Raw genomic sequence first — 26457 nt, 5'->3', positions numbered from 1 at the left:
TTTGTATACTAAACCTGTCTATATACTGTATATACTTAATCAATGTGAACTTTATGTGACGATTTTGATGAATGACTATCAGGAGAAATGAGGGAGTTACAGATAAAGTGAGGTACAGGTAATAACAGGTGAGACTCACAAGAGGACGATGCCATACTCGAAGAGCACACAGGTCGACAGCAGGACACACATGAACATCCAGACGTCCACCGCCTTCACATAGCTCGTCTCAGGCCCGGACTGTCTGTGTGGTGGTGAGGGTTAAGTTCTGTAACACACACACACACACCTCTGTGGCATTCACCTTCATAGACTTCATCAAAGCATTAATTAATCACAACATAAATATCAACAGTCATGGGCCTTGGGTTTAGGATAAGACTGATACCATCCATGGCTCACAGACTTCCAATGGGCATTCTCGCTCGTTGGAAATATGTCGACGATGCCACCTTTGGCATCAGAGTGAACAACTTGGCTCCCGACTACTGCACCCTCCAGAATATACTAAACTTTCTCCAGGTTTGGTCCTCCACCAACCATACCAGGACCATGGTTGTAAACATTAATCTCTTCTCTGACCATGTCCCACAAACACCATGAATAACAGACACACATAATGACAAACACACAGAATGATACAGTCAGACAAACAAAAACAAACAATGACACAGCCAGCCAGACAGACAGACAGAGACAAAAAGACAGACATACATACCTGACAGCCGAGTGCATGGACACGAGGGTAAGAAGCGCCGTGATGACTAGCACCGTCCTGCCTGGTATGACGTCTGAGGGCCAGAAGAGGGAGGCCCACGACACCGCCACGAAGAGACCCGAGGGCAGGAAAGTGGCCAGTATGTGGCCCAGAGCCTTCCTTGACAACACCAGCATGGCCCTCACACACGGTGATTCCGCTGTGAGAGAGAGAGAGAGAGAGAGAGAGAGACTAACAACAAATATCGACGTTTCGTAAATAACACCTCTTTGTAGGCTAACATTCTCCCTCCTCCCCTTCCCTTTGTCTCCTCCCCTTCCCTTTGTCTCCTCCCCTTTTCCTTTCTCCCTTTCATTCATTCTTTCCCATTATTTCTCATTATTCTCCCTTATTTCCTTTACCACTCATTCTTTCTTCGCTTTTGCTACTATCTCCTTTTCCGTTCCTTTCTCCTTCTTACCATAGCCCTTTCTCTCCCTCTTCTTATTTCCTCCTTTCCTCTTTTCTATTCCCCCCTCTTTTTTTACTCTCCGCCCTCCCCTCTCTCATTTATAATCTCCCCCTTCATCTTCTCTTTTCTAAACCTTCCTCTTCTTTTTACTATCTCCCTCCCTCCATCATTCCCTCCCTCTTGTCCCTCCCCCTTCCTAACTGGCTCATATCAGTAACCAGTATTGACATCGAGTAACTTCCACTCTTCTATATAACAATGATATTATCTATATTATTAATGAGTCGTGTGAGATTGATAATTGCATAATGAAACCTTAATATAACGGACTTCTCTCTCCAGTATAATCCGTTAGATGGGGGTTTCATATTCTAATGGACTTTCGATATAACGTACTTTCATCTCTATATAGTTCGTTAGATGGAGGTTTCATATCTAACGGGCATTCGATATAATATACTTTCATCTCTATATAATCCGTTAAATAGAGGATTCACTGTATATACCTCTTGACTATGTACTACATCAGGTACTGTATTTCAATAATTAAAGTCTCACTAGCACCGCACTCACCAGCACTCTGTAATGAATAATAAAACTCTAGTGATGAAGTGACGTAGTAGAGAATGACTTCCAGCAAGCATCGCGTTGAATACATGGCATGGTATTAGTCCCTAACTTTCAAACCGTCATAACAAATAATACGTGTTCCTCTAAACCCGGATATACTGTACTGTAATTTTATGAAGTTTTATGGACTCGTTCATTTAAAAACAACGATAAATATAACAGAATAGTATTATTTTGGTATCTGAAAATCCGTTTAATAATGCGTACTGAGTAACTCTGGAATGGCCTTTTAGGATAATTTACGCGCTTTTTATTCTTAAGAAATAAATACATTATTTAGTACTCTTTCTCCCAAGGCTATCTTCAATGGTGATGAAGATTATGTACTTATAAATAGTTGTTTCATATATTTTCCTTTTTTTTTCACTACGACATTCCTTGCCAAGATAACTGGACGGTAAACTGGTAGATATCATGCTACTAGGAACCCAAATAATTATTTGACCAATTTATTTCCTGTATCTACTGTAAATAATTTTCATTCATAGTCACTAGAATCCTTGAACCGAAAGAAGTTATTGACACCATCCATAATAACACCACCAAATGCGTCACTTGTGTCCTCTGTATTATTATTACAAAAATAAATAAAAAATCGGACAAATGGCTTCACCGTCCCCCGATTCCCCAACTACTGTAAAATGCACCCTCATCTACCGACGCCTCATCCCCGTCTTGAACTCACCTACCAACACAAATAACACAACAATAACATCTGGATAGAGTGAACTGGTTAGCTCTTGATAATGTAAAATATTTGGATTCTTTAAAAAAAAATATGAAGCCATTATTGTATACTAAATCTGTATCAAAAATTATGTGCACAAACACTGAAACTTTCCATGATATGTGAGCAGAGTTCAAACTTTACTTCACATCTGCCAACGTGATTAAGTAGACGTTACGGAACTGTTATACAAAAATATGAGTACAGTATTAATCTAGATGGATGGATTTACGAGCTCTGATCGAACCAACCAGTAAGAGAGGTGGAGTTATATATTCTAGAAAGGACCTTAAGAGTCAGTCAGGTTAAGTAAGATCTAAAGAATCATTGGTGTAAAATTAAACGGAGGGGGGGGGGGAAGAGACTCACAATTTAAGAAGTTGGTAGGTATGAGAACTGTGTTGTGCCATTATTAGTGTTTGTTTGCTAATAACATAAGAACATAAGAAAATAAGGAGCCTGCAATAGGCCGGTTAGCCTGTGCATGGCAGCTCCTGTCGAGTGGTTGAATTTCATAATTCTATTATTTGAAGGCAATTTCGAATCACTAGGACAGAACACATGTATTTTAGTTACATTACCTTAGGTTAAGTTGCTTGTCTAAGTTGTCATAACGGGAGTAAAAATATTGCTTATAATCAGTGTTACTATAACAGGAATCAGTATGTTGTTTCTCAGTGTTGCCAAAACATGTACTAGAGCAGTGGTTCTTAACCTTTTGAGGGTCGCGCCCCCTATAGCTGTTGGTCCTCATCTCCACGCCCTCCCCCTTCCTTTAGATAAAATTCTAAATCTAAAAATTCTTAAACAATTTCCTCTTGAATTAAATATGAAAATTGAGAAATTAGTTTTTCATTCGTTACTGTAATAACTTAATTGTTCAAAAGAGTCTGTATAAGCAACTCGTTAATACACAACATATTTAGTGAGAATACATTTAGTAAGATTTTTGACACTGCTTCTGAGCTACCAGATCCTGAATACGTGTCGCGTGCCAGAGAGATCACAGCGCAAGTCCCCTTAACGTTCAGCTTGTTTCTGTATTTGGTCTTGATAGCAAACCAGTGCAGAAAATGCGGCCTCACAAAGATACGTGAGTCCAAACATCGTCGGAATCCGAACAACTTGACGGACAGTTCCCGACATTATTACTACCTTAATTCAGTCACTTTTAGTGGAATTTTACATTTTAGTTGACGTAGTTACCATTTACGACTTTTTGAAGTATCTGTGGTGAGCGAAAATCCAAATAAGGACATACACACACACCTGTTAAAGCCATTCCTTATTTTCGCTCTGGGTTCGCGCCTCCCCTGGAAATTACTGAGGCCCCCTTAGGAGGGCGTGCCCCCCTCCCCGGTTAAGAGTCGCTGTACTAGACTATAGAGTTCCTGTTGCTATAACAGAAATGAAGTTGTTGCTTTTCTGTATTTCCTGATCAAGATTTCATAGCCGAGGTCTGACTTAACATCGAAGACCAAACTTTAATGTTCATGGAATATTCTTGCTTCAAAATCAGTTAAACGGATGAGTATATCACCACCACGGTTTTACGACCATTTCTGCAGGTTAGCAATGACTACCTGATATGCCATCAAGCAAATTTGAAATATATTTTACAACTGGATACCCTTCCTATTGCCAAAAACATCAGTAATAATAATAATAATAATAATAATAATAATAATAATAATAATAATAATAATAATAATAATAATAATAATAATAACCTTTCTTACCAGTTACACAAAAAGACCAAAATTATTTATTTTTACGTGATAACATTAAGGGTTTTAGGAGGCACCCAAACACAGTACAATATATTATTCATTTAGGCATTGATCCCCACGATGAATTATATCTATTGATCACGTATCCCCCCCCCCCCAACCCTGGACGTGCGTACAGATAAGAAATAAGTGACGGGAATGTAATTAATCATTATCCGTTTTGAAAATGTACAGGTAATTGTGCCTGTGTGTGTACTGTACTTGTACATGTACATCATTTACCTGTCTGTATTTGTACCTTTACTTGTAAATGTGCAGTACCTGTGCGTGTCTTTACATTTGTACTTTAGCTGTATTAAAGCTTGCAACTGTACCTGTACTTTTGTTTGCGCTGTTATCTGTATCTCTTCTCTTCTCTCACTGTTCCTCACGTACTACACACTGGAATCAGGCCAAAAGACAACAGATAATACTCACGTGGTATACACTTATAGCAGAGGCAGGTGATGTTGTCAGGGTACATGGTGAAGCGATGGTCATAGTTGGAGAGCTGATTGCTCACTCGAGGGTCTACCGACAGTCCCTGAGGCACCCACCTCATCTCTAGCTCAGTCACCTCGTACATGTCTGCCAGGATAAATAACAGTAGTATTTCTGGTTGTGTTACATCAGCCAGATGACAGCATTTCCTGATGGACGACGCTCTGTGTGCCCGGCGGTTATTTATGTGAAGGACGGCTTTACGCAGACAAAGAATTATGTTACCTTAAATCTTTATTCATATAAGATCTGTAGTAATATTAACTTTTGTTTTGAATCGTTACCATATATAATAATCAGTGCTGAAGTTATTTACTCAGAGATTAATAAACAGTGATTATTATTTTGAGCCACCCAAGTGTCTCATTTTAAATTTGATGCTGATTGGAATACAAAATATTAGAAATTCCCGGTTTTGAATTCGATTCATTGAATGTACTTATATTTTTTCTCTCTATGTATATACATATTTTTTCTCTCTTCGCGGGTGTATATGTACTGTGTATATGGAAGGATGGGAAGGATGCACTATAAGTGGGGATGATGGACATGCAGGAAGCAGCAATATATTATCAGTACAGATACACAACACAGTATATTTATCAACTAGTACTCACAGCTGTGTATGTCGAGTGGGCACTCCTGGACGTCGAAGGGGAACTTAGAAAACATTGTCGAACACTCCAACTCGATCTTCAGCCTGCGGGTACAGGGGTCAGGGGTCAGCCACGACCATTTATAGCAACCGAGATCACCTTGGATTAATATGAGTTACCAAGTGTAATTATAGGTCACCAGGGTAAGCTGAAGTCCATCATCGGATCTTGTATCTGACAAACAACTTCAACTGTGTGTTGTTCACCTTACATCAACCTTCCTCGTTAATCACTGCAGTAAAGAGGAGTTGTTAGATACACGACTGACAAGAAAGCTTTACTGCCCCAAGATTGATCTCAAACAATAGGAAAAGTAGAGTTTTATATTTTCAGTTGAAATATTAAAAATGAACCTGTCAAAGAGCAAACTGGATAATGTAGCAGATCCTTAATTTCATTCCAAATATTGGACTGAAAACTTGCCACTCGAGGACTGCCACGCATGGAGTTTTTACATCCTATGATTACACGTTTTATGACAGGTTAAGTAGTTTCATACCATCAATTATCAGAAAAGAAAAACCTGGTTTAAGAGAATTCAGACAAATGATGGAATCTTTTACATCTAGTGATCAACTTACAGCATGGCACATGCCATTGATTTTTTTAGTCATTTTACTGTTGAGTATTACGTCTGCATATAACGTGTTCATGTACTCAACTGGATTAATACTACTGTGTTGTAGTGTTAACTAAGTTTGACTTAATACATCCACTTATATCTAAAAAGGCTTAAAGTAACATGGAATATTTCCCTACACAGAAGATAACAACTAACAGATCTAGAAGCTCATACTGTATAACACATGACACAGATGTATGCAATTCTTTGTAAATTTACACAGCCCATGTTATGTCCAGACGAGGGGCCGCCTTTGAGTTAAGGTGACATCACGCACTAAGCAACATGACTTCATCCATAATTTCACCCACATTAACTGTACATTCTGGGAGTTAAGTTTTAAATAATACATCGGGACTGTGTTAACTGTGGAAAGTATTACACGGTGAGTAACAGTACAGAAAAAGTAACAATAAATTGTTGCTGCCGTCATAACCAGCTTTCCACTCATTTGTATGGGATGTGTTGTAGAGTAAGTGACCTGTGAGAGTAATTTATAGTTGCTTCATTTTGTGAGCATTATTTTGAGATTGTGTTACCGTGAATCAAGAATCATCATATACTTAAGTAATTATGATCTTGGAAAGGTCAATATCACATGAAAATTAGCGAGATGATTAACAAAATGGTGCCGAGTCGTCATGTTCTATATATGGCTGACTGAAACTGGTTAAATGAAAACCTTGCATGAGTCACGTGAAGATTCAGCAGAGGCCATACTTTGGTCTTGTTCAGCACACACCTCATGTGATGGTGACCCGGCAGTGTACCTGAGGTCTGTTTACATAGTAAGTTTTATTGTCTGAACAGGAACCAGTTTCGCTTGTGTCGGGCAAATAACGAACTTACAATCAGTAACTTCGGATATAACGCAACACAAAGATTTTATTTCTGACATAATTTGTCGATTAATTACATTCTTTTTATATTTACAAAGACCACTGGATCGAATAGGGTGCGAACCAGCTACTCTTAGGACAAAATGCAAGCGCTCTATCCACTCGACCATCGCACTACCCCAATATGTTCCAAGACGAAGCTCCCTGGTTCATGTCTATGCACTTAAATGGTGATCATTGTATTAACTTATGAGTTATTTACGTCGTAAGTAATAGTAATGGTAATGTTCTCTGATGGTGATCCAAACTCTAGCCTCAGTATCCAGGAAAAAATGAAGGGTTGAAAACATTAAGGGTGATTAATGTACGACCTGAGTTGGTAAAATATTGGGAGTGGCAAGCAAATGTGTGCGTGTAGGAGTGCATGAGTGTATGTTTGCGATTCTTAAGAGTTTCATCGACATTAGTCATTTGCACATTGGAATAATATATTGACATGTACACTCGCAACAAAACGTATGGGTGCATACTGTAGTGTGAACAATTTGAAACCAGTGACGATAGGTATTGGGAAAGGCGAGTTGTTCCAGCAGTATGTTGGCAGCCTGTAATCCTGCTGCGCAGCTACTATGGCCTGGTCAAGTGAAACAAACCTTTAAAAATAAGGTCGGGAAGTGATAAATAGACAGTATGAAATATGAGGAGCTCCCTGTCAACAAAATTATTTGTGATACTTGTGAATATTGCCACATTAATTTATGCTACCAAATAAACCACTCAACCTCGTCGTCCTGAGTGGTGGTGCAGCGTGGACGGCCGCTCCGAGACCTGTCCTCTGTAGCACCAGTTTCGAGGTATCGCCGAATCCATCGAATCCATCGTGCAGCGGTGTTTCTGTGGACACCAACCCTCCGGCTAATATCTGTGACGCCGAACCCTTCATTATGAAGGGCAATAATAGCTCCTCGCGTTCCCTCTGAGGTTTCCATGTCGTCTGGCATGTGTAGATCTCTACTGCTTCATATTGCCTCTGTTTTATACCCACGTTCACCGAGACCGAACCCTCGCTCATCATTCAGTCGACACAAAACAACAAACCGAAAAGAGGAAACAAACACACTGATTGTCAGCCATATGGCAACACCTAGTGGAGGGGGAGGGGTTATGAGGATACACTTACCAACCTTCCCGACATATCACAGTGTATACGTATCGTTTCGGAAGTCGTCGATCTCACCCTGCACCGATACTTTTTGGTGAGAGTGTACAAACACACGCACGCACAGCTGAGCATTCTAACAACCATTTCACAACTATATAAACCAGACCCTCCACCATCTTGACACAACCAGTCTCCCTGCTTACCCCCACTGACTTTATGCGTTAATTTGAAGTAGCAAGACGTTTGGGCAAGTGCGCCACCACCCCCATCAGTGCCGGATTTAGACCTGTGGAGGCCCATGGGCATTGGGCAGCCTCTTTGTGGAGGCCCCCCTCATTATAACTACCCAAGAGGGTGGGGCGGCGAGTGAAGCGAGCCGAAACATCTGGGAGTTCCGGGGGACGCTGTAAGACCCCCGGGAAAATACTACACGACCCAACCCCCTCCGACCGACTGTCAACAAACACAGTGCCCTGATGGCATTCGTAATGGAAGTGATAATGAAAAATATATTTTATTTTTATTTTTAATCTCAATTTCGTTATTCCACGTAGTTCATTTTTAATCAATATATGTTTGTGGAATTCTAAATATATTATTAGCAACACAAACAATAGCATTCATTAAAAATATACGGTTCATAGGAAAACCAGGTATTCATGAATTTCAAGGAGTAGCTAGCCTAATTTCTATCACGCTTCTTGCTGAACATAGTTTTACGTGGTGGAATGGATAAACATGAATTTTAAAAAATGAAAATAAAAATAATCCAAATGAATAAACAAATAAATAAAATATCGTAATATGTGGAGGCCCCCAGATTGTGGAGGCCCCTGGGCAGCTGCCCACTTTGCCCACTCCCGAACCCGGCCCTGACCCCCACTGTCCTCAACTCTTCTAACCAAAAGCCACACATCTTTTGAAAGCTCCACTCCAGGTAGGAATATTAATGTATCTCGTCTAACAATAAATATACAAAGCACTACTGTAATAACGTTCAAATAATCAAGAATAATTCTGTTAGTGACTACATTTTTAAGTGTATAAACAGGAGCTAATAACCAACACATTCCGCTACCAAGCGTATATAACTAACATAATTTTTTGATGATTCTATATTTATATCTAACTTCAGCAAGTACCTATATAATAATGTCATCGTATGGGAATTATAGTGTTGTACCTGCATGTATACATGTACACTTGTGATGTTTCTGGACAAACTTGCGAATTGGTTAAGGCACCGTATAGTAATTACTGCACCTGTTCTTTTATAAGTAAACTATTAAGTTCTGATAATTGACACCACCTGAATTTCTATTTGTTATATCTTTATGTTCTAAATGCACGAATATTTGTAATTACATATCTATTTATCAGAAAAAAAGGGAACTCGACCAGTAACGTTAGGCCTTCCCACAATATATTTACTACCCTCTACTTTCTGATTGTAACACCATACTGTACTATAATAGTTATCTCAACCAATGAACAGCTTGTGACAAAATTAGAGAAAATTGAGAGTAGGTTATTTCTGTTAAGGAAAGTCATCATCATCTCCTGGGGACGAAATAATCACGGGAAAACTTACAAATATAGCAAAAACAATTGGCGAACACTTTGGCAATACTGCTACAAACTCGCCACGAAGAATTTTTTGGAAAAAAATATAATGTTTGCCAAGACCTTCTATTTCTTCATACAGGGTATTTCATTTTACGTGTAACAAGAATTATATATGTCAATACTTTACTGTCATTAACGATTATTAATATATATTTTCTTAACGCAATTCTTGGCAACCTTCGAGTCGGGTAAAATAGAAGCTGATGACAACTTCCAGCTGCGCTTCAAAGTACAGTATAATCATCCCATAATTACACTGCATTTACTTGATTGAGCTATTACTGAATATTTCATGCTATGCAGATAACAATAATAAAGCTACGGAGGAAAAGGTAACTTTTAAAGTAAAACAAAATGACAGAAGTGACGGGAGTCAGTCAAATCTTCTTTTACATAGCACAGCAGCCAGTGACAATAGACGACCAGAGGGTATGGTTTCGGAAGCCTCGGCAAATCAGTCAAATTTGTATCGTTCAGTTGGTGTTACAGGGCAAATGTAAAGTAGTTACAAAAAAGCAACTGATACACAAAGGATTCGTGTAGTAGACTTTGGGAACTGTTATGTTAGAGATGAGCAAACTGCATTGGTAAATAGTTTAATACTCTAATATGATAATTATTTTTATATCGTCGTTACTAGATAATGGTTGAGCAGTATCCCTAAATGTGGTGAAACTGCCACCAGTCTTGCCGGGAGTGACTACAATCAGTGTGCCACTATTATGTGTAAAATGACAAAGATAATTATACAAGAATATGTTAAGGACATATGACAAATTATTACATATAGGCTTCCGCGAGGCACCTGCCGTGACGGCTAGCTAGGGGCTGTTTGGAAACAAAACTATACTAGCCTGTACACTAGCATGGCCAATACTGAACTCGGCCACCTACACTTTCCCCAATTGTAAAATTAGGTATTGCACCTATTTACAGTCGGGTGAAGTGGGGATTCCCTGGACATGAACCAGCTACCCTTCAAATAATCGTCTGGCTGCAGGTTTTGAGTGACCAATCGCCGTTCACCCGACTCAGTGAGGGCGAAAACGAGAGAGCAACTACCTTGCTCAGGAAAGCATTTATACCGTACATTCATTACCAATCTATAATAAATCAACAAAGGGCGAAAAAAGTGCAAATATATTAACTATTGTAAAATAATGTATCAGCAAGATATGAAGGAAAAATAATGCCATGCGTGTCAGCTGACTAGCTATAAAATCGAAGGAACAAACTACTTATTAAAATAACAAAGGTGAATTTCAGATGTGTCGAGGAGTGATAAAGTGTACATTTCTTGCTGGAAAATTAATGACGCCACGAACAAGCATTTTCATAAGCTATACAGAATATATATATATATATATATATATATATATATATATATATATATATATATATATATATATATATATATATATATATATATATATATACTGTATATATATGGATCACCACTTTTAGATCAGTAAAGGTCTTCTGGGTTACATAAGAACATAAGAAAATAAGGAGTCTGCAATAGGCCGGTTGGCCTGTGCATGGCAGCTCCTGTCGAGAGTTACTACCACTCTCTATCATCCATGAATCTATCCAGCCTCCTTTTGAAACTTTCCAGCGTTCCAGCGCTTACTACAAAGTTGATAAACTTGTTCCACTCGTCCACCACCCTATTTGTGAACCAGCTCCTTCATATCTCCCTCCTAAACCTAAACTTATCCAACTTAGATCCGTTGCTCCGAATCCTATCCTGCTCGGACATTATAAGAACTTTATCTATATCCCCTTTATTGATTCCTTTCACCCACTTAAATACTTCTATCATATCTCCCCGCACTCTTCGTCTTTCTAGGGAATGCAAGTTTAGTTTCTTTAACCTATCCTGATATGGAAGGTTTGTAAGTCCCGGAATCATTTTCGTCATTCTTCGCTGCATCGACTCTAGTGAATTGATATCCATTCTATAATAAGAGCACCAGAACTGAACCGCATAATCGAGGTGCGGCCTGACTAGCGCAAGATATAGTTGTAATAAGACCTCTGCACTCTTATTACTTACACTTCTAGATATAAAACCCAATACCTGTACTCTGTTTGCCTTATTTCGAACATTAACGCACTGTTTTCTAGGCCGTAGGTCCGGGCTTACAAGTACCCCTAGGTCTCTTTCACAAGTCGACTTCTCTAGCTTGTTGTTAAGGCTGTATACATTGACAGTATTTGTTCTTCCAATATTAAGTACAAATGTTATTACGTCACATACGTTTGCAACGGCAGCTGTAACAAAGGTGCTGGTGGAAGGGGGGGGGGTAAACCTCTTGTGTACACCCCCCCCCCGAGTGAATAGAATAAAATCGTCTGACGTTAGCCAAATAAAATATTAAATGGCGTCCCCGTAGTGAAGGGGTTAGTGGAGACTATCTACTACTAAGGGAGCGTGGTCTGCTGGTCACGTTGAGAGTCGGGAAGGTGATCAACAAATGCCTACAGTCCTTGACCTATCACCCTCACAGCTGACTTATCACCCTCACAGCTGTCCTATCACCCTCACAGCTGATCTATCTCCCTCACAGCTGACCTATCACCCTCACAGCTGACATATTACCCTCACAGCTGACCAATCACCCTCACAGCTGACCTATCACCCTCACAGCTGACCTATCACCCTCACAGCTGACCTATCACCCTCACAGCTGACCTATCACCTTCATAGCTGACCAATCACCCTCACAGCTGACCTATCACCCTCACAGCTGACCTATCACCTTCATAGCTGACCAATCACCCTCACAGCTGATCTATCTCCCTCACAGCTGACCTATCACCCTCACAGCTGATCTGACCCTCAGCTGACCTATGACCCTGGCTGACCTATCACCCTCACAGCTGACCTATCACCCTCACAGCTGACCTATCACCCTCACAACTGACCTATCACCTTCATAGCTGACCAATCACCCTCACAGCTGACCTATCACCCTCACAGCTGACCTATCACCCTCACAGCCTGACCTATCACCCTCACAGCTGACCTATCACCCTCACAGCTGACCTATCACCCCTCACAGCTGACCTATCACCCTCACAGCTGACCTATCACCCTCACAGCTGACCTATCACCCTCACAGCTGACCTATCACCCTCACAGCTGACCTATCACCCTCACAGCTGGCATACCTTCCATACAGCTGCCTCTTGTTATCGTTAAAAGTGAACACGTGAGAGATTACATTTACAGATTAGCAAGGACCACTGAAGGTACAGTACATGAGAGAGAGAGAGAGAGAGAGAGAGAGAGAGAGAGAGAGAGAGAGAGAGAGAGAGAGAGAGAGAGAGAGAGAGAGAGAGAGAGATTATCACAATATAGTCTTTAAATAGCAGCAATACTAGAGCAGAAAGCTATAACGATAGGGTGTAATGGTCATGATAAGAGCTAACCTGAAAACCTTAAGGATTCATATTACGCTCAAACGTCCACAAAACCTTCCGAGTCCCCCAGTGGAAACGTCCCCCGTTTTCTCTGTTTCCCCCGTCTTTGTCTATGGGAGCAGACGCTGTATGCTGGGACCTGTTGCCATCCATTCCTTTGTAATCAATTTAATTTTGCTTTCGATAGCTGAGTCAGAGCATTGTTAGTGAAGATAATAGTAGAGAATGAAAATGAGTTCATAGTCTCAATTTCAACGTCAGAGGGTACCGTAAATTAATTCATCGGAATAGGAGTAGGTGGACTCCCTGGTCCGGTTTGAGTGAGGGCACGCGGGCATTTTAACCGTTAGTAAGTGCCCGTCCCTTCATCCATACAGGTATGCCATTCCACTCTGTGTTGTAATTCGCTCTTCTTTAAGTGATTTGACCCAATTAATAGTTGCTTGTGCAAGCGTTACAGTAACGTAGTTGATATGCTCTGAGTGAAGTCATATTTACGTCTTTAACGTCCCCTGAAACGTGATGTTGTTGTCACCGGTTAGTAAGTGCCCGTCCCTTCATCCATACAGGTCCCTAACGCAGCCTAGGCCGTGTCTATAGCGTGGATGTTGTATCCACTATGTCTGGGGAGATGTCCGAGGTCCAGTAGGATCAGTTACCTTCGTGAGACCCGGCCGTCAGACACTTCAGACTACCTATAGCCCCCATAGCTGGCTCGTCTGGCCCTAACGCTCGGTCCACGAGGTGACGCCGGATCACCAAGCCACACACCACTACCAGCCCCCATCATTGGTGGATGAGTGTCTAACTCAGTAGGGCTATTTGTGTGGTGGAATTAATCCACTGGGATCTCCAGAGTTCGTCGGATAGTACTCCATGGTGGCTGGACCCCATGGCTGTTGCTTGAGTAACACACCTGACGACTGAGTGTTGTAGTGGCAGTTGCCCTAGTATTTATGGTGCTAAGTGACCATAATAGTTGTGTTATTGAGTATGTCCACCCAGTAGGGTTGGAAGTGTTATATGTCCACCCAGTAATGGTGTGAGTATGTTGAGCCTGAGGGCCTAGTACTAGATTTCGTCTGTTAGTACAACATAATTCTTTCTTCTAATTTCATATTCATGTTTAAATAAACTTTGTATTTGTATAATTGTGTCTATTATTTACCTACAGTATTTACCGTTATTTCTTCCCTATTGCTTGATACTATCATTACACCTACCCACGAGCCTCCTATCGTCACGCTACCAATGGTGATAAATATAAGAGTAAAAGGAATTGTTACTGGCACACAGAGGCCCTCATAAAGGGTGGCAGTAGTAGCCCTCATAAGGGTTGATTACAAAATATATTGCTCAGGTGTTATTGTGTGTTGAGGAGCGTTATTGATGACTACTATTAAGGAAGATGAACTGGCAATGTGTTAAGAACCTGAAATGAAATAATAACTCGAGACTGGCGCACTACTCCATTGTACACAGGTTAAAAATAAATCAATTGAAAATGTTGATATTGAAATGTATGTATGTATGTCTATTAACTCTGAATATGGTGTAAGATGGTCTGAATCAGTTCCCTCGTACGCCGTAGCCTCTTCCTTTCAAGACATGTAGCGGCCAATACTCCTCTATATTTTTTTGTTTTAATTTCCTCATAACTTGTCTTTAACATGTGCTCATAACTCTTTTTATTTACTTTTTGGTTAAGCATTCATCTACAGGCCAAAACAACTCAGAGACGATGTGTTCTTTCCGTAAACGATAAAAAGGAATTCTGGTTGGTCTCACCTTACCCGTCATCTCTACAGGGGTTTGGGATAGGCAACGTATCTGAAGCAAGCGTCTTTTGCTCTCAAGGTATTTTATCAGGGACAGTCGTGGTGTTGAAGGAAAACATGGTATATATATGATGCGTTACTGAACGCCTTAATGTATTACTATCAACAAGTTTAACAATATAAACGGTATCTCAAAAGACGGACGCTGATGACAAGGTCAACAATGAGCTGATATATATTATGCCGTAATTATGAAGATCAATACAGTATAATATAGTCGGTGTCAATCTTCTCGTCGCGAATGATGGAGTATCATCAAATGTGAACCTTTTTAAGTCCAAGCTAGACCAACACTGGTACATGCTCACACACATTCAAGAGACTATGCACACCTATTACCAGCCAACAGTACAAATGACAAAGTGAAGTAACTGAGTAAACGTATTTTATGGAACGTGGAATATAAATTTTGTATCATCTTCAATCAGACTGAACATGTGAACACTCGATACCCTCAATTTAAAACAGTATTTTTAAGGAACCAATTTGTGTATTGTTGGTGGTTGACATAGATATCAGCAACACGAACTCCTGACCGCCAGCACTGAAGTCTCCGTCTGGTTACTCTGAACACGCTAAAGACACCGACCCTTATTACCCCGAGGACTAAACTTTTGATTACTGTTGACAAATTGTATCGTTCGTTTACACAAAGTAAACGAGTCTTTGTTTAGGGTGATTAATGTATAATACTTTCCTGAACCAAGCGTGAAGCTCCCTCGCTCTCCCCTCACCACCACATGATCCAGAAGAGAGGCGGTGTTATTAATTTATTAATGTTTTAGGAAGAAGTAAACTTTTAAAAGTTCAGCAATTTATAATCACAAACTACATACCCCCACACACACAGACTAATAAAATATACAAAAACAAAGGTAATAAGGAATTCAGTTGTATTCTCTTGAATATTTAAATATTTTTCTTTGTGCATCGAAGTCAAGAACAAACAATGCCTCGTGTGTAATATGTTTGTCTTCCTAAAGATTATTTGTGCAATATCTAGGTTTCTAAACCAGGGTGTGTGGGGGATGGGAGGGGGTGGGCTGCGAGTGGGAGGTGGTGTGTCTGTCGAGGTGTTTCCTGTACAGTATATGGTCGCATTGTTTTAACCAGGGAGCCGAAGTATTTGTTGTGTGTGTGTGTGTGTGTGTGTGTGTGTGTGAATCTCAAGAGAATTGATGAATGAACGGAACAATCTCTTTCTTAAAGATCGGTTAGTGCCTCAGGCCCAAGGGCGCAGTGGTGGTGTGCCAGATGAAGGTTGCCAGAGCCTGCCCAGTGCTTGTCGAGTCTCTCATTAAGTACTGGTAGTCTGGGATGCAGATTTTTTTTATTATCATTTCAGGTGTGACTCCACGTCATTTGTTCCCTTTATTTTCTCGCCATATTGTGAAATATACAGTATATCATTACTAACTGGAATTCAAGGAAGTGTATACAATTTTTATCTCGTTCAGCTGGTCGGCCAGAATTCAAGATGATTCCAACATTTGATTAGTCTTTATGGAGGGCTTACATTTTTGGACGTATATTTTAAAATAAATGGACACTCAAGCTTACTCGAGTGAATCGCATTGTACAAGTGAGCAGGCAGGTCTGAAGTGTGACAAGGAAAGACTACACCCATGACGACTGGTTTTAACATTACTTTTAACGGCATCAGTATTATCTTTTTGTACAAGTTAAAGTTACTTAGTACAGATGACTCACAACACAAGTAGCAACACAGGAAAGAACATTGTAATCCAAAGTAAAATTAACACAAGTCTTTAGTGGAGATGAAATGATTAACCCCCCTTCGCTAACACTAAGATGGAGGACTGCTAAGTATTGTGCATCTAGTGGACTCAGATTGGTAGCAGCTACAGAAGTCCCCAGGGGCCTATTGTGTGTACAATTATTGACCTACAGTCTCTAAAGCATCATCTAGCTAGTTATATAATAAACAATCTCAAAATGTATCATAAAATAAAATAAAAAAAACAAAAGAGAGCTAGTGGTGTAAGACTAGATTGCTGACTGTGACCTAATATAAACATGGCGTAGAATAGTGTCCGCTCTTGTTATTCTCTTGAACTTTTGGTTGTCGACGTGAACATTACACGACCATAAATAATTGTAATGATCATGGTCAAGACTCTCGTAACATTTATGTATTTAAACAAACAAACACACACACACTCCGTCTATCTTTATGTGCGTATGTAGCCTTCACACTTTTCTTTTTAACTGTAGAAAAGAGTCCACCGCTGAAGGTATAAATCAATGTGATATTCCTGGACATCGTAGAGTAAGTTTCCCTGCTGTATATCTCTATCTACCTGTCTGCTTATGTATCAGAAAACAGCAGGATAATACTCACACGGTGGAGACGAACACAGTGCCATCAGAGAAGAGAATTACGCCCTGAACTTTCTTTAAGACGCTGACCAGGTAGACTTTCCTCACGCTCAAGATGCTGGGATCAGGAAGCCAGATTTTTTCCAAGATGATAGGGTCTACAATTGTCTTCCTCACCTTCTCTTCCTTATCTTGTACCAGGTCGTCTGATGATACATACGAGGTGTTATGTTTGTAGTAATCGGTTTAACTCCAAATTTTAGTTTTATCTCACTCGTTCGCAAGGATCATACACTCACCTCCTTTACCGTTCCTATGTTCAGGGTTCATTTTCTTACCTTCTTCGTCATTCTTGTCCGCCTCAGGATATCTAAGGCGCCAGTCTTTCCACATCATACGGAAGTAGGTGTCTAGGACCACGGCCTGGCGGACAGGAAAGACGACCTTATTAGATTTGGTGATAGGAAAAAAAAAAACCATAAGAAAAAAGGTACAATTTTTGCAAGGAAAAAATTTCAAGAATGTATATAGATGTGTCTGTCAATATACATACAGTATATGCGGTAAATATTGAACAGGAGCCTTTTTCTCTGACTTCTTCCCAATATATTTTCCTGTACCTTTGTCTGTAGCTTTTTCCCTGTGAATTTCCCATGGGTTTTCCTGTATATTTTTTTCAAACATTCACGAATTTAACGGCAATAGTATAATATTTAACCAATCAATTAGTATCCTTTTATTTTCCAGAAAAATATATATTATATTACATTTATATCAAACTCTGAAAAGGAAAAACAAATGACTGCTAACGTGCCGATGAAGACGCACCACCACACTGATAAATTGAGAGTTAATAAACTTTTCAGGCGTGTAATAACCACAAATGATGCCAAAAGTTAATGGGCCTTAATCAGTAAGTCAATTTTCACTCTTTAAAAAAAATCAATAAATTAAATAACTCTCTGAATTCCTTTGGATAGAATTCTAGATTATGTAAATCCACTTCAAGTATAATTTATCTTGTATCCACAATTTGGTCTTACACCCACCCTGATATTGCATTATTGGAAGTTACGCCAGACGAACTTTCGGCCGCCTGATCCTACAGAGATTAGTCTAATGTTATAGTCAACAAAACTCATAACTTACTGTCTGTCGCCCGTCCGCCTCAGTGATGCCGTTGACTTTGATGCTGAAGTTGACCAAGAGGGGCGACCCATCTATAGGAGACGCAGAAGGAGGGAGGAAAGGTTACACGAACAGTCTTGATGGATTCCTAGGAGGGAGGAAAGGTTACACGAACTGTCTTGATGGATTCCTAGGAGGGAGGAAAGGTTACACGAACTGTCTTGATGGATTCCTAGGAGGGAGGAAAGGTTACACGAACAGTCTTGATGGATTCCTAGGAGGGAGGAAAGGTTACACGAACAGTCTTGATGGATTCTAGGAGGGAGGAAAGGTTACACGAACTGTCTTGATGGATTCCTAGGAGGGAGGAAAGGTTACACGAACAGTCTTGATGGATTCCTAGGGGAGGAAAGGTTAAAGTCTTGATGGATTCCTAGGAGGGAGGAAAACACGAACTGTCTTGATGGATTCCTAGGAGGGAGGAAAGGTTACACGAACAGTCTTGATGGATTCCTAGGAGGGAGGAAAGGTTACACGAACAGTCTTGATGGATTCCTAGGAGGGAGGAAAGGTTACACGAACAGTCTTGATGGATTCCTAGGAGGGAGGAAAGGTTACACGAACAGTCTTGATGGATTCCTAGGAGGGAGGAAAGGTTACACGAACAGTCTTGATGGATTCCTAGGAGGGAGGAAAGGTTACACGAACTGTCTTGATGGATTCCTAGGAGGGAGGAAAGGTTACACGAACAGTCTTGATGGATTCCTAGGAGGGAGGAAAGGTTACACGAACAGTCTTGATGGATTCCTAGGAGGGAGGAAAGGTTACACGAACTGTCTTGATGGATTCCTAGGAGGGAGGAAAGGTTACACGAACAGTCTTGATGGATTCCTAGCTACTGAACCTGACGCTTTCTCGGTGTGCTGACGCCATACTCCCTTAAACACACCACTTTTTCGAAGCATAATTCTGAAATATAAACCGCCACACAACACGCCTGACATCAATTGAGATGGACATCAGTAACTTGGAGAACTCGCTTATACGTCTTATATAAAGGTACTTAGGGATTTTGTTTGCCGAATCAATATTGTTGAAGGTTATCGGGAAGTGTGCCATAAAAGTAATTGGTTATATAAGAGAATAGCACCAGATAGTATAAGAATAGCACTGGATCGCCTTACTATACCGCACTTAAATGTTTAATGTTTTTTTTTGGGGGTATGTGAAGTCCAAAGCTGTAAGACCTTGTTCAGCTGAAAGAGAACATCATAAGGGCGATGGTCTCCGTAACCCGCGAGATGTTAAAGAATGTATGGAGGGAAACTGAGTACTGTTGTGACTATATGAGCTGTGTGAAGAAGGTTAAAAAAATAATGGCTGGAGACACCCCTACCACTATCACCTACAAACGCTCTCAATACCATCACCACAATTACCACCACTACTACTACCATTACCACCGCTACCGACCGCCATCACCCATAGATTGATAATATTGACCATTACGTCATCGCTCCCAATTATTACACTTACAGTAATTGGACAACGACACAATATCACATTAGGCCTATTTGGTTACAGCCTCGAACAAAATTGCACCTGGCCAAATATCTCAGGACAAAATGCTACTGGACGAATCCAACTGAACAAAACAAATCCCAATGGACAAAATGCTCAGTCTTAAATCCCACCGGATAAAATGCTGCCAGACAAAATCCCACTGGACAAACTGTTATAAAAAAAATCCCAACGGACAAAATTTCACAATAAAACTTTATTGAAACATTGATTAGGTTAGGTTAGGTCAGGTCAGGTCAGGTCAGGTTAGGTTAGGTTAGGTTAGGTTAGGTCAGGTCAGGTTAGGTCAGGTCAGGTCAGGTCAGGTTAGGTTAGGTTAGGTCAGGTTAGGTTAGATTAAATTATGTTTAGTTTGGTTGGGTTAGATTTAGTGTAGTCAAATTAGGTCAGGGTAGGTTAAGTTAGGCTTGATAAGTTAGGTTAGTTAAACTACTAACCAAACAGAGCTTACGTTACTGGCCACTCACATACCTAGAATCACTAGCCACTCAGAATGCACGACTCACTGGCCACACAGAGACCTTGACATCCTGGCTACTCAGAGAGCTTAACTCACTGGCCACTCAGAATGCGCGACTCGATGGCCACTCAGAATGCGCGACTCAATGGCCACTCAGACCTCGACTCACTGGCCACACAGAGAGCTTGACTCACTGGCCAATCAGAGCAGAAGTCCCTGGCCACTCAGAGCATGATTCACTATCCACTCATTAAGGAACTTCGGATTATTATGATAAAAGGTGAATTCTAATAATCGCTTTATTTTTATAGTCATGTTTTCCAGGTAGGTTCGTGTTCACCAGGTAGGTTCGTGTTCGACAGGTAAGTTCGTGTTCTCCAGGTAGGTTCGTGTTCACCAGGTCGGTTCGTGTTCGACATGTAAGTTCGTGTTCACCAGGTAGGTTCGTGTTCACCAGGTAGGTTCGTGTTCGACAGGTAAGTTCGTGTTCACCAGGTAGGTTCGTGTTCGACATGTAAGTTCGTGTTCTGGTAGGTTCGTGTTCGACAGGTAAGTTCGTGTTCACCGGGTAGGTTCGTGTTCGACATGTAGGTTCGTGTTCGACCATTAGGTTCGTCTAAGTCAGTGCCAACTTTACAAGAGAGGAGGGGAAGGTAATCGATACAGGCCTTTGTTCAAACACTTGTTCATCGCTTAAACTTTTTGGAATTAATTGGTTTGTGCTATACCCCAGGTTTCATTACGGGGATTGCGCAAACAATCCAAGAGAGATTTCACTGGACATAAATCCCACTGCTTATATTTTCGCTGGACAAAATCCTACTAATTATAATCCCAGTAAACGAAATACCACTGGAAAAATACCCCATAGAACAAAACCCAAATAAAGAAAATGACACCCAATAAACTCCTAACAAAACCAATCGTCACACACACACACACACACACACACACACACAGATAAAACGAATGCCAAACAATTACATAATTGGACAATCAAACAAATAATTATAATCAGGCAGAAAACCAGACATAACACACAACCTTGGATCCTTATCAGTCAGGTCAGTAAGATAACAGTTACCGGTATATAAATTTCTTGTCACATTTGTCATAAATCCCCTAAGTAACATTTAAAGTTTCCTGGTGACATCAAAGTTTCCCTTTACCTGGTGACTAAAAATTTTTCCTTGGTGCCCGTTAAAGTTTCCTTGGTAACGGCAATATTTCCCATGGTGGCGCTTAAAGTTTCCCTGGTGAAGGTAAAAGTTCCCTGGTTGACGTCGCTTATAAAAAAAAAAGACAGTGAATCTATCATTAAATGTAACCGATTCCATATGTAAACAAGGCGTCTTATAGGGTTAAAACATTTAGAACAATAGTTGTTTCATCTTTTCCTTCTTCCTATCCCGCTATTCACTACCTATCTCCTAGTATATCCCTCACCTATCCCTTCACCTTTTATCATCCCCTACTAAATATTCAACTATTTAACAACAACAACGCGGTAAGGGGAGGACTCAGAACACGAATAACTTAAATGTATACTACGCGAACAGTTGAAGTATGAGAAACGAAATGGATGATATCAGGGCCTTGGTATGTACCGAAAAAATCGATATAATAGCATTCACTGAAATATGGATCAACCAAGACACACGTGAGTTACCGGTCGAATACCAAATTGCGGGTTACAAACTGTTCACATACCGATAGGCAGACCAGGAAAGGAGGCGGAGTAGCAATCTATGTTCAGGATAATCTGAAGTGTGAAATAAATAAGGAAATAAAAACCGAGCTGAGTACAGAAACAATTTGGATAGAATTAATCGACGGTAGGGAAAAATTAATCACAGGAGTAATATATAGACCTCCCAATCTTGATAGAGTCAATGAGCGACTTATCTGGGATGAAATGCACAGGGCTTCCATACACAACAAAGTCTGTATAGTAGGCGACTTTAACCTTGGCCAAATAGATTGGACTGACCTTACAGGTAACTCAGAATCAGAGGATTTTCTCGAGACGATCCAGGACTGTTTTCTAAGTCAACATATAACCGAACCCACCCGGGGTAATAATATACTCGATTTAGTTCTGTCAAACAGAGAAAACCTCATTAGCAATGTCGAGGTAGGGAACGAACTTGCAAACAGAGATCACAAAGAAATTAGATTCCAGTTAGAGTTTCAGGGCAGACGTAAGGAAAATTCCACTAAAGTACCAGATTTCAGAAGGGCAAACTTTGACAGTTTAAAGAGGCAGCTGAGAGAGGGGGTGTCGCTCTTGGCCGTGAACCTGACAGATGACACCGACCTGATAACGAGATCTGAGATTGCCGAGTTCCACGACAATTTAAATAGTGAGTTACTTAATGCACAAAGGCAGAACATACCATACAAAAAAACTCAGATCAGACAACAATGACCCTAAATGGATAAATAATTATTTAAAGAACATCATTGGCCAAAGGAAGGCTATAGGTAGAAGGATAAATCGTGGCGAAATTTACCTCCGGGATTATTATAGGGTATTGGCGAGTAGGGTTAAAACCGAGATAAGTAAAGCCAAGAGGAATAATGAGGTAAGGATAGCAAGGGAGGCGAAGACAAACCCCAAAGGATTCTACCAAATGTATCAAACTATACACGAGAAAAGATTGGACCAATACGGTCAGACACCAGCGAACTCACTGATAACGACAGAGAAATGAGCAATAATTTGAATAAATATTTTTCAACAGTTTTCACCACAGAAAATTTAAACATGATACCCGGGGCACCGACTCTGTTCAGAGATAGTGAAGAAAACAAATTAAGCGAGATAGTAGTGACTAGTAACGATGTTAGTAAGCAAATAGACAAATTAAAGCCTGATAAGTCACCGGGTCCCGATGAGATATTTGCCAGAGTATTAAAGGAATGTAAGGAAGAGCTTAGTATGCCCTTAGCAAAGTTGTTTAACATGTCCTTAAAAACAGGTGTAGTACCAGAATCCTGGAGGATAGCGAATGTAATACGGATTTTCAAGAAGGGGGATAGATCACTATCCTCTAAATACCGTCCAATCAGTCTAACATCAATAGTAGGCAAATTACTGGAAGCAATCATTTCAAACTCTATTCGAAATCACCTGGAGAAGCACAGATTGATCAATGATTCCCAGCATGGCTTCACAAGCGGACGTTCATGTCTAACTAATCTATTAACATTCTTTTCATCAGTTTTCGAATCGATGGACGAGGGGCACAATTATGATGTGGTATATCTCGACTTTAGCAAAGCCTTCGACAGAGTCCCCCACGAAAGACTAATTAGAAAGGTAGAAGCACATGGCATCAAAGGTAATATCCTTAAATAGATTAGGGTGTGGTTACAGGACAGGAAACAGGGAGTGAGCATTAATGGCACTAAGTCCCATTGGAGCAACGTCACAAGTGGAGTTCCCCAAGGCTCAGTACTTGGACCATTATTATTTATTATATACATAAATGACATAGATATCGGCATAGACAGCAACATAAGCAAATTTGCTGATGACACTAAAATAGAAAGTTTTATTAACTCTGACGAGGACTCCACAAAACTACAGGAAGATCTAAACCAAATTTTCGAATGGTCTGAAAACTGGCAAATGAAATTCAACGTGGACAAATGTAAAGTACTCAGTATAGGAGATGTAAACAGGGAAACCAGATACCAGATGAACAACGATGCCATTGAGAAATCCGACTGCGAGAGAGATTTAGGAGTAATGATAAGTAGGAACCTTAAGCCAAGTAAACAATGTGTTTTTGCTCGTAACAAGGCTAATAAAGTACTTGGGTTCATACAAAGGAGTGTTAGTTACAAGACTAGCGAGGTCATCCTAAAACTGTATCTTGCTCTTGTGAGACCACACCTGGATTACGCAGTTCAGTTCTGGTCACCGTATTACAGAATGGATATAGAATCCTTGGAAAGAATTCAGAGGAGAATGACAAGATTAATCCCGGGCATTAGGAACCTTGAGTATAGAGACAGGTTAAAGCATCTTAATTTGCACTCCCTCGAGATATGTAGAGCAAGGGGCGACCTGATAGAGGTGTATAAGTGGAAGGCAGGGCTAAACAAAGAGGACATTACAAAGGTACTGAAACTATCCAACCAGGACCGAACTCGTAACAATGGTTTTAAATTAGACAAATTTAGATTTAGGCGTGAAATAGGTAAACACTGGTTTGGAATCAGAGTAGTGGATGAATGGAACAAGTTACCAAATATCATCATTAACTCGAATACGCTGAATTGCTTCAAACATAGGTTGGATGCTTATATGAGCAACAGGGGTTGGGTGTAAACTGGACTGCCCAGTATGGGCCAATAGGCCCGCTGCAGTTTCCTCCATTCTTATGTTCTTATGTTCATCTTGGTGACGTCACAAGCGGAGGACTGACTATCCGTCATTTTCTATGTCTCTTGACAATCATCAGGAAATAAGATTATATATACATACATAATCGTGTCTCCTCTGATACCGTTTCATAAAAAAAATAAAAAACAGAGTACACTTAGTATGGTATGAGCTCTTGTCTGTTAGCAAAATGGTTTCGGAGCGTATTGAATTTTCAGTTTAATATGACGGATGAAGGTTTCTTGACCAGAGAAATCTAGTTTTTTCCTTTAGCCCAACCAATTAAGAGGGATTCTTACTATTCAGTTACGAGAATATTCATCTTCCGAACATAGTGAACCCGACCGCGGATAGCTCATCTGTCTAATTACTCTAATAGTAGTTCAAGAGTGAGGTGCTCTCCCGTTTGGAGTATTATCACCCCGCCTAGTCCCCGAGATATGCTAGCTACTAGCTAGAAACTGTCAGTTGATGAAAAATGTCCAAAGAAGGGCCACCAGACTGGTGCCTGCACTACAGAACCTCAGTTACCCTGAGAGACGGGAACGACTGCACCCAGCACATTAAGAAATTAATGAAATATAAATTTGATACATTACCTAGGGGACCAATAAAATAACCATAGCTTTTTTTTGTGAGGAGAAAGAGACTTTAATCTATAGTTGCACTTGCACCTACCGATACCTTTAGCTATATTATGTCCATATACGCTTGTTTCTGAATTACTGAAGTAAAGTTAGATAAAAAAAAAATTCTCTGAGGTTTGAACTCCACATGCCTGGGGGTCTTGGGGCGAGTTCCTGACGATACCCATCGGGCACTATGGCACGGTGCTGTCTGTAGCTGCCGCTGTCTGTTGCTCCTACGTTTTCTGCTGCCCCTGCCACGTAGTTCTGCTGTCCGTAAGGGGTGATCTGACCTCCCACAACCAAGCCTGGGGTCAAGACGCACACCCTATGGGAGACATAGTCAAAAAATTATGCGACTTTCCTTCTTGTAGGAGTCAAGGTAGTAGTTAATAAGAGATAATGTAGAGTTTCGCTGCCATTTTTGTCCAACCAATTTTGCTCACATCTTCAGCTTGATGGGCAGTGTAAACCACCCCTGCAACACTGCCCCTCCCCCCCCCCTCTCTTTTTGTCTAATCTTATTAGTTTTACACTGAAACCCTCTTTCGTTTCTCTAAACCGATTCCTGTCACACTTAAATTTTCTATCTCCCCTACACAAAAATCACCCATGAATCTCAACCATGGTACAGATTTTATTCCAAGCACAAAAATAAATTATTACTAAATAGACAACTTGCGGAATTACTCCTTCACAGAGAACATGAAATATTATTGAAGCGAGGGCTAAATGAATTACAATATAAGATTTACATACATTAAAAAAATTCCTCGCGCCGGAGTGAAAATGGTGGGCAGGTATAGTGCTATGGTATGTGTATTAAACGCCACATCTATGAGTTGAGGTGCAGTATCCATCTTGATGTACGGTCTTGAGGCAGTTAATCGTGATGTAGTTCTTACTTCTCTTCAATCTGTATATTAGTTCCTCGCCGATAGGACGCTGCCGGGTCGGTAGTCAT

The 26457-nt window shown here is 40.4% G+C and overlaps 1 protein-coding gene across 1 annotated transcript; it reads right to left on the bottom strand.

The window, feature by feature from the left end:
* Nucleotides 1-102: 102 nt before the first annotated feature.
* On the bottom strand, nt 103-26457 carry LOC121873132 (glutamate-gated chloride channel alpha-like). The gene is made up of 9 exons (XM_042376447.1): nt 26399-26457; nt 25673-25821; nt 18455-18525; nt 17644-17728; nt 17328-17511; nt 5414-5496; nt 4734-4883; nt 719-917; nt 103-244 (listed from the first exon to the last, which is right to left on the bottom strand). Exons 1-9 carry the CDS (start codon nt 26455-26457, stop codon nt 136-138), a joined length of 1089 nt encoding a protein of 362 aa, XP_042232381.1. The 3' UTR covers nt 103-135.

This window comes from Homarus americanus, unplaced genomic scaffold (assembly GCF_018991925.1).
Source record: "Homarus americanus isolate GMGI-L3 unplaced genomic scaffold, GMGI_Hamer_2.0 scaffold32929, whole genome shotgun sequence".
Classification (NCBI taxonomy): Eukaryota; Metazoa; Arthropoda; class Malacostraca; order Decapoda; family Nephropidae; genus Homarus; species Homarus americanus.
The sequence above is the reverse complement of the archived record's forward strand: the minus strand, read 5'-3'. Positions and strand labels throughout refer to the sequence as shown.

Coding starts and splice junctions, on each gene's coding strand:
- LOC121873132 (XM_042376447.1), bottom strand. CDS start 26,457: ATGACTACCGACCCGGCAGCGTCCTATCGGCGAGGAACTAATATACAG. Junction 17,512..17,643: donor GGACAAGAATGACGAAGAAG/GTAAGAAAATGA, acceptor ATGTATCATCAG/ACGACCTGGTACAAGATAAG. Junction 5,497..17,327: donor ACTGTGTTCGTCTCCACCGT/GTGAGTATTATC, acceptor CTGTACCCGCAG/GCTGAAGATCGAGTTGGAGT.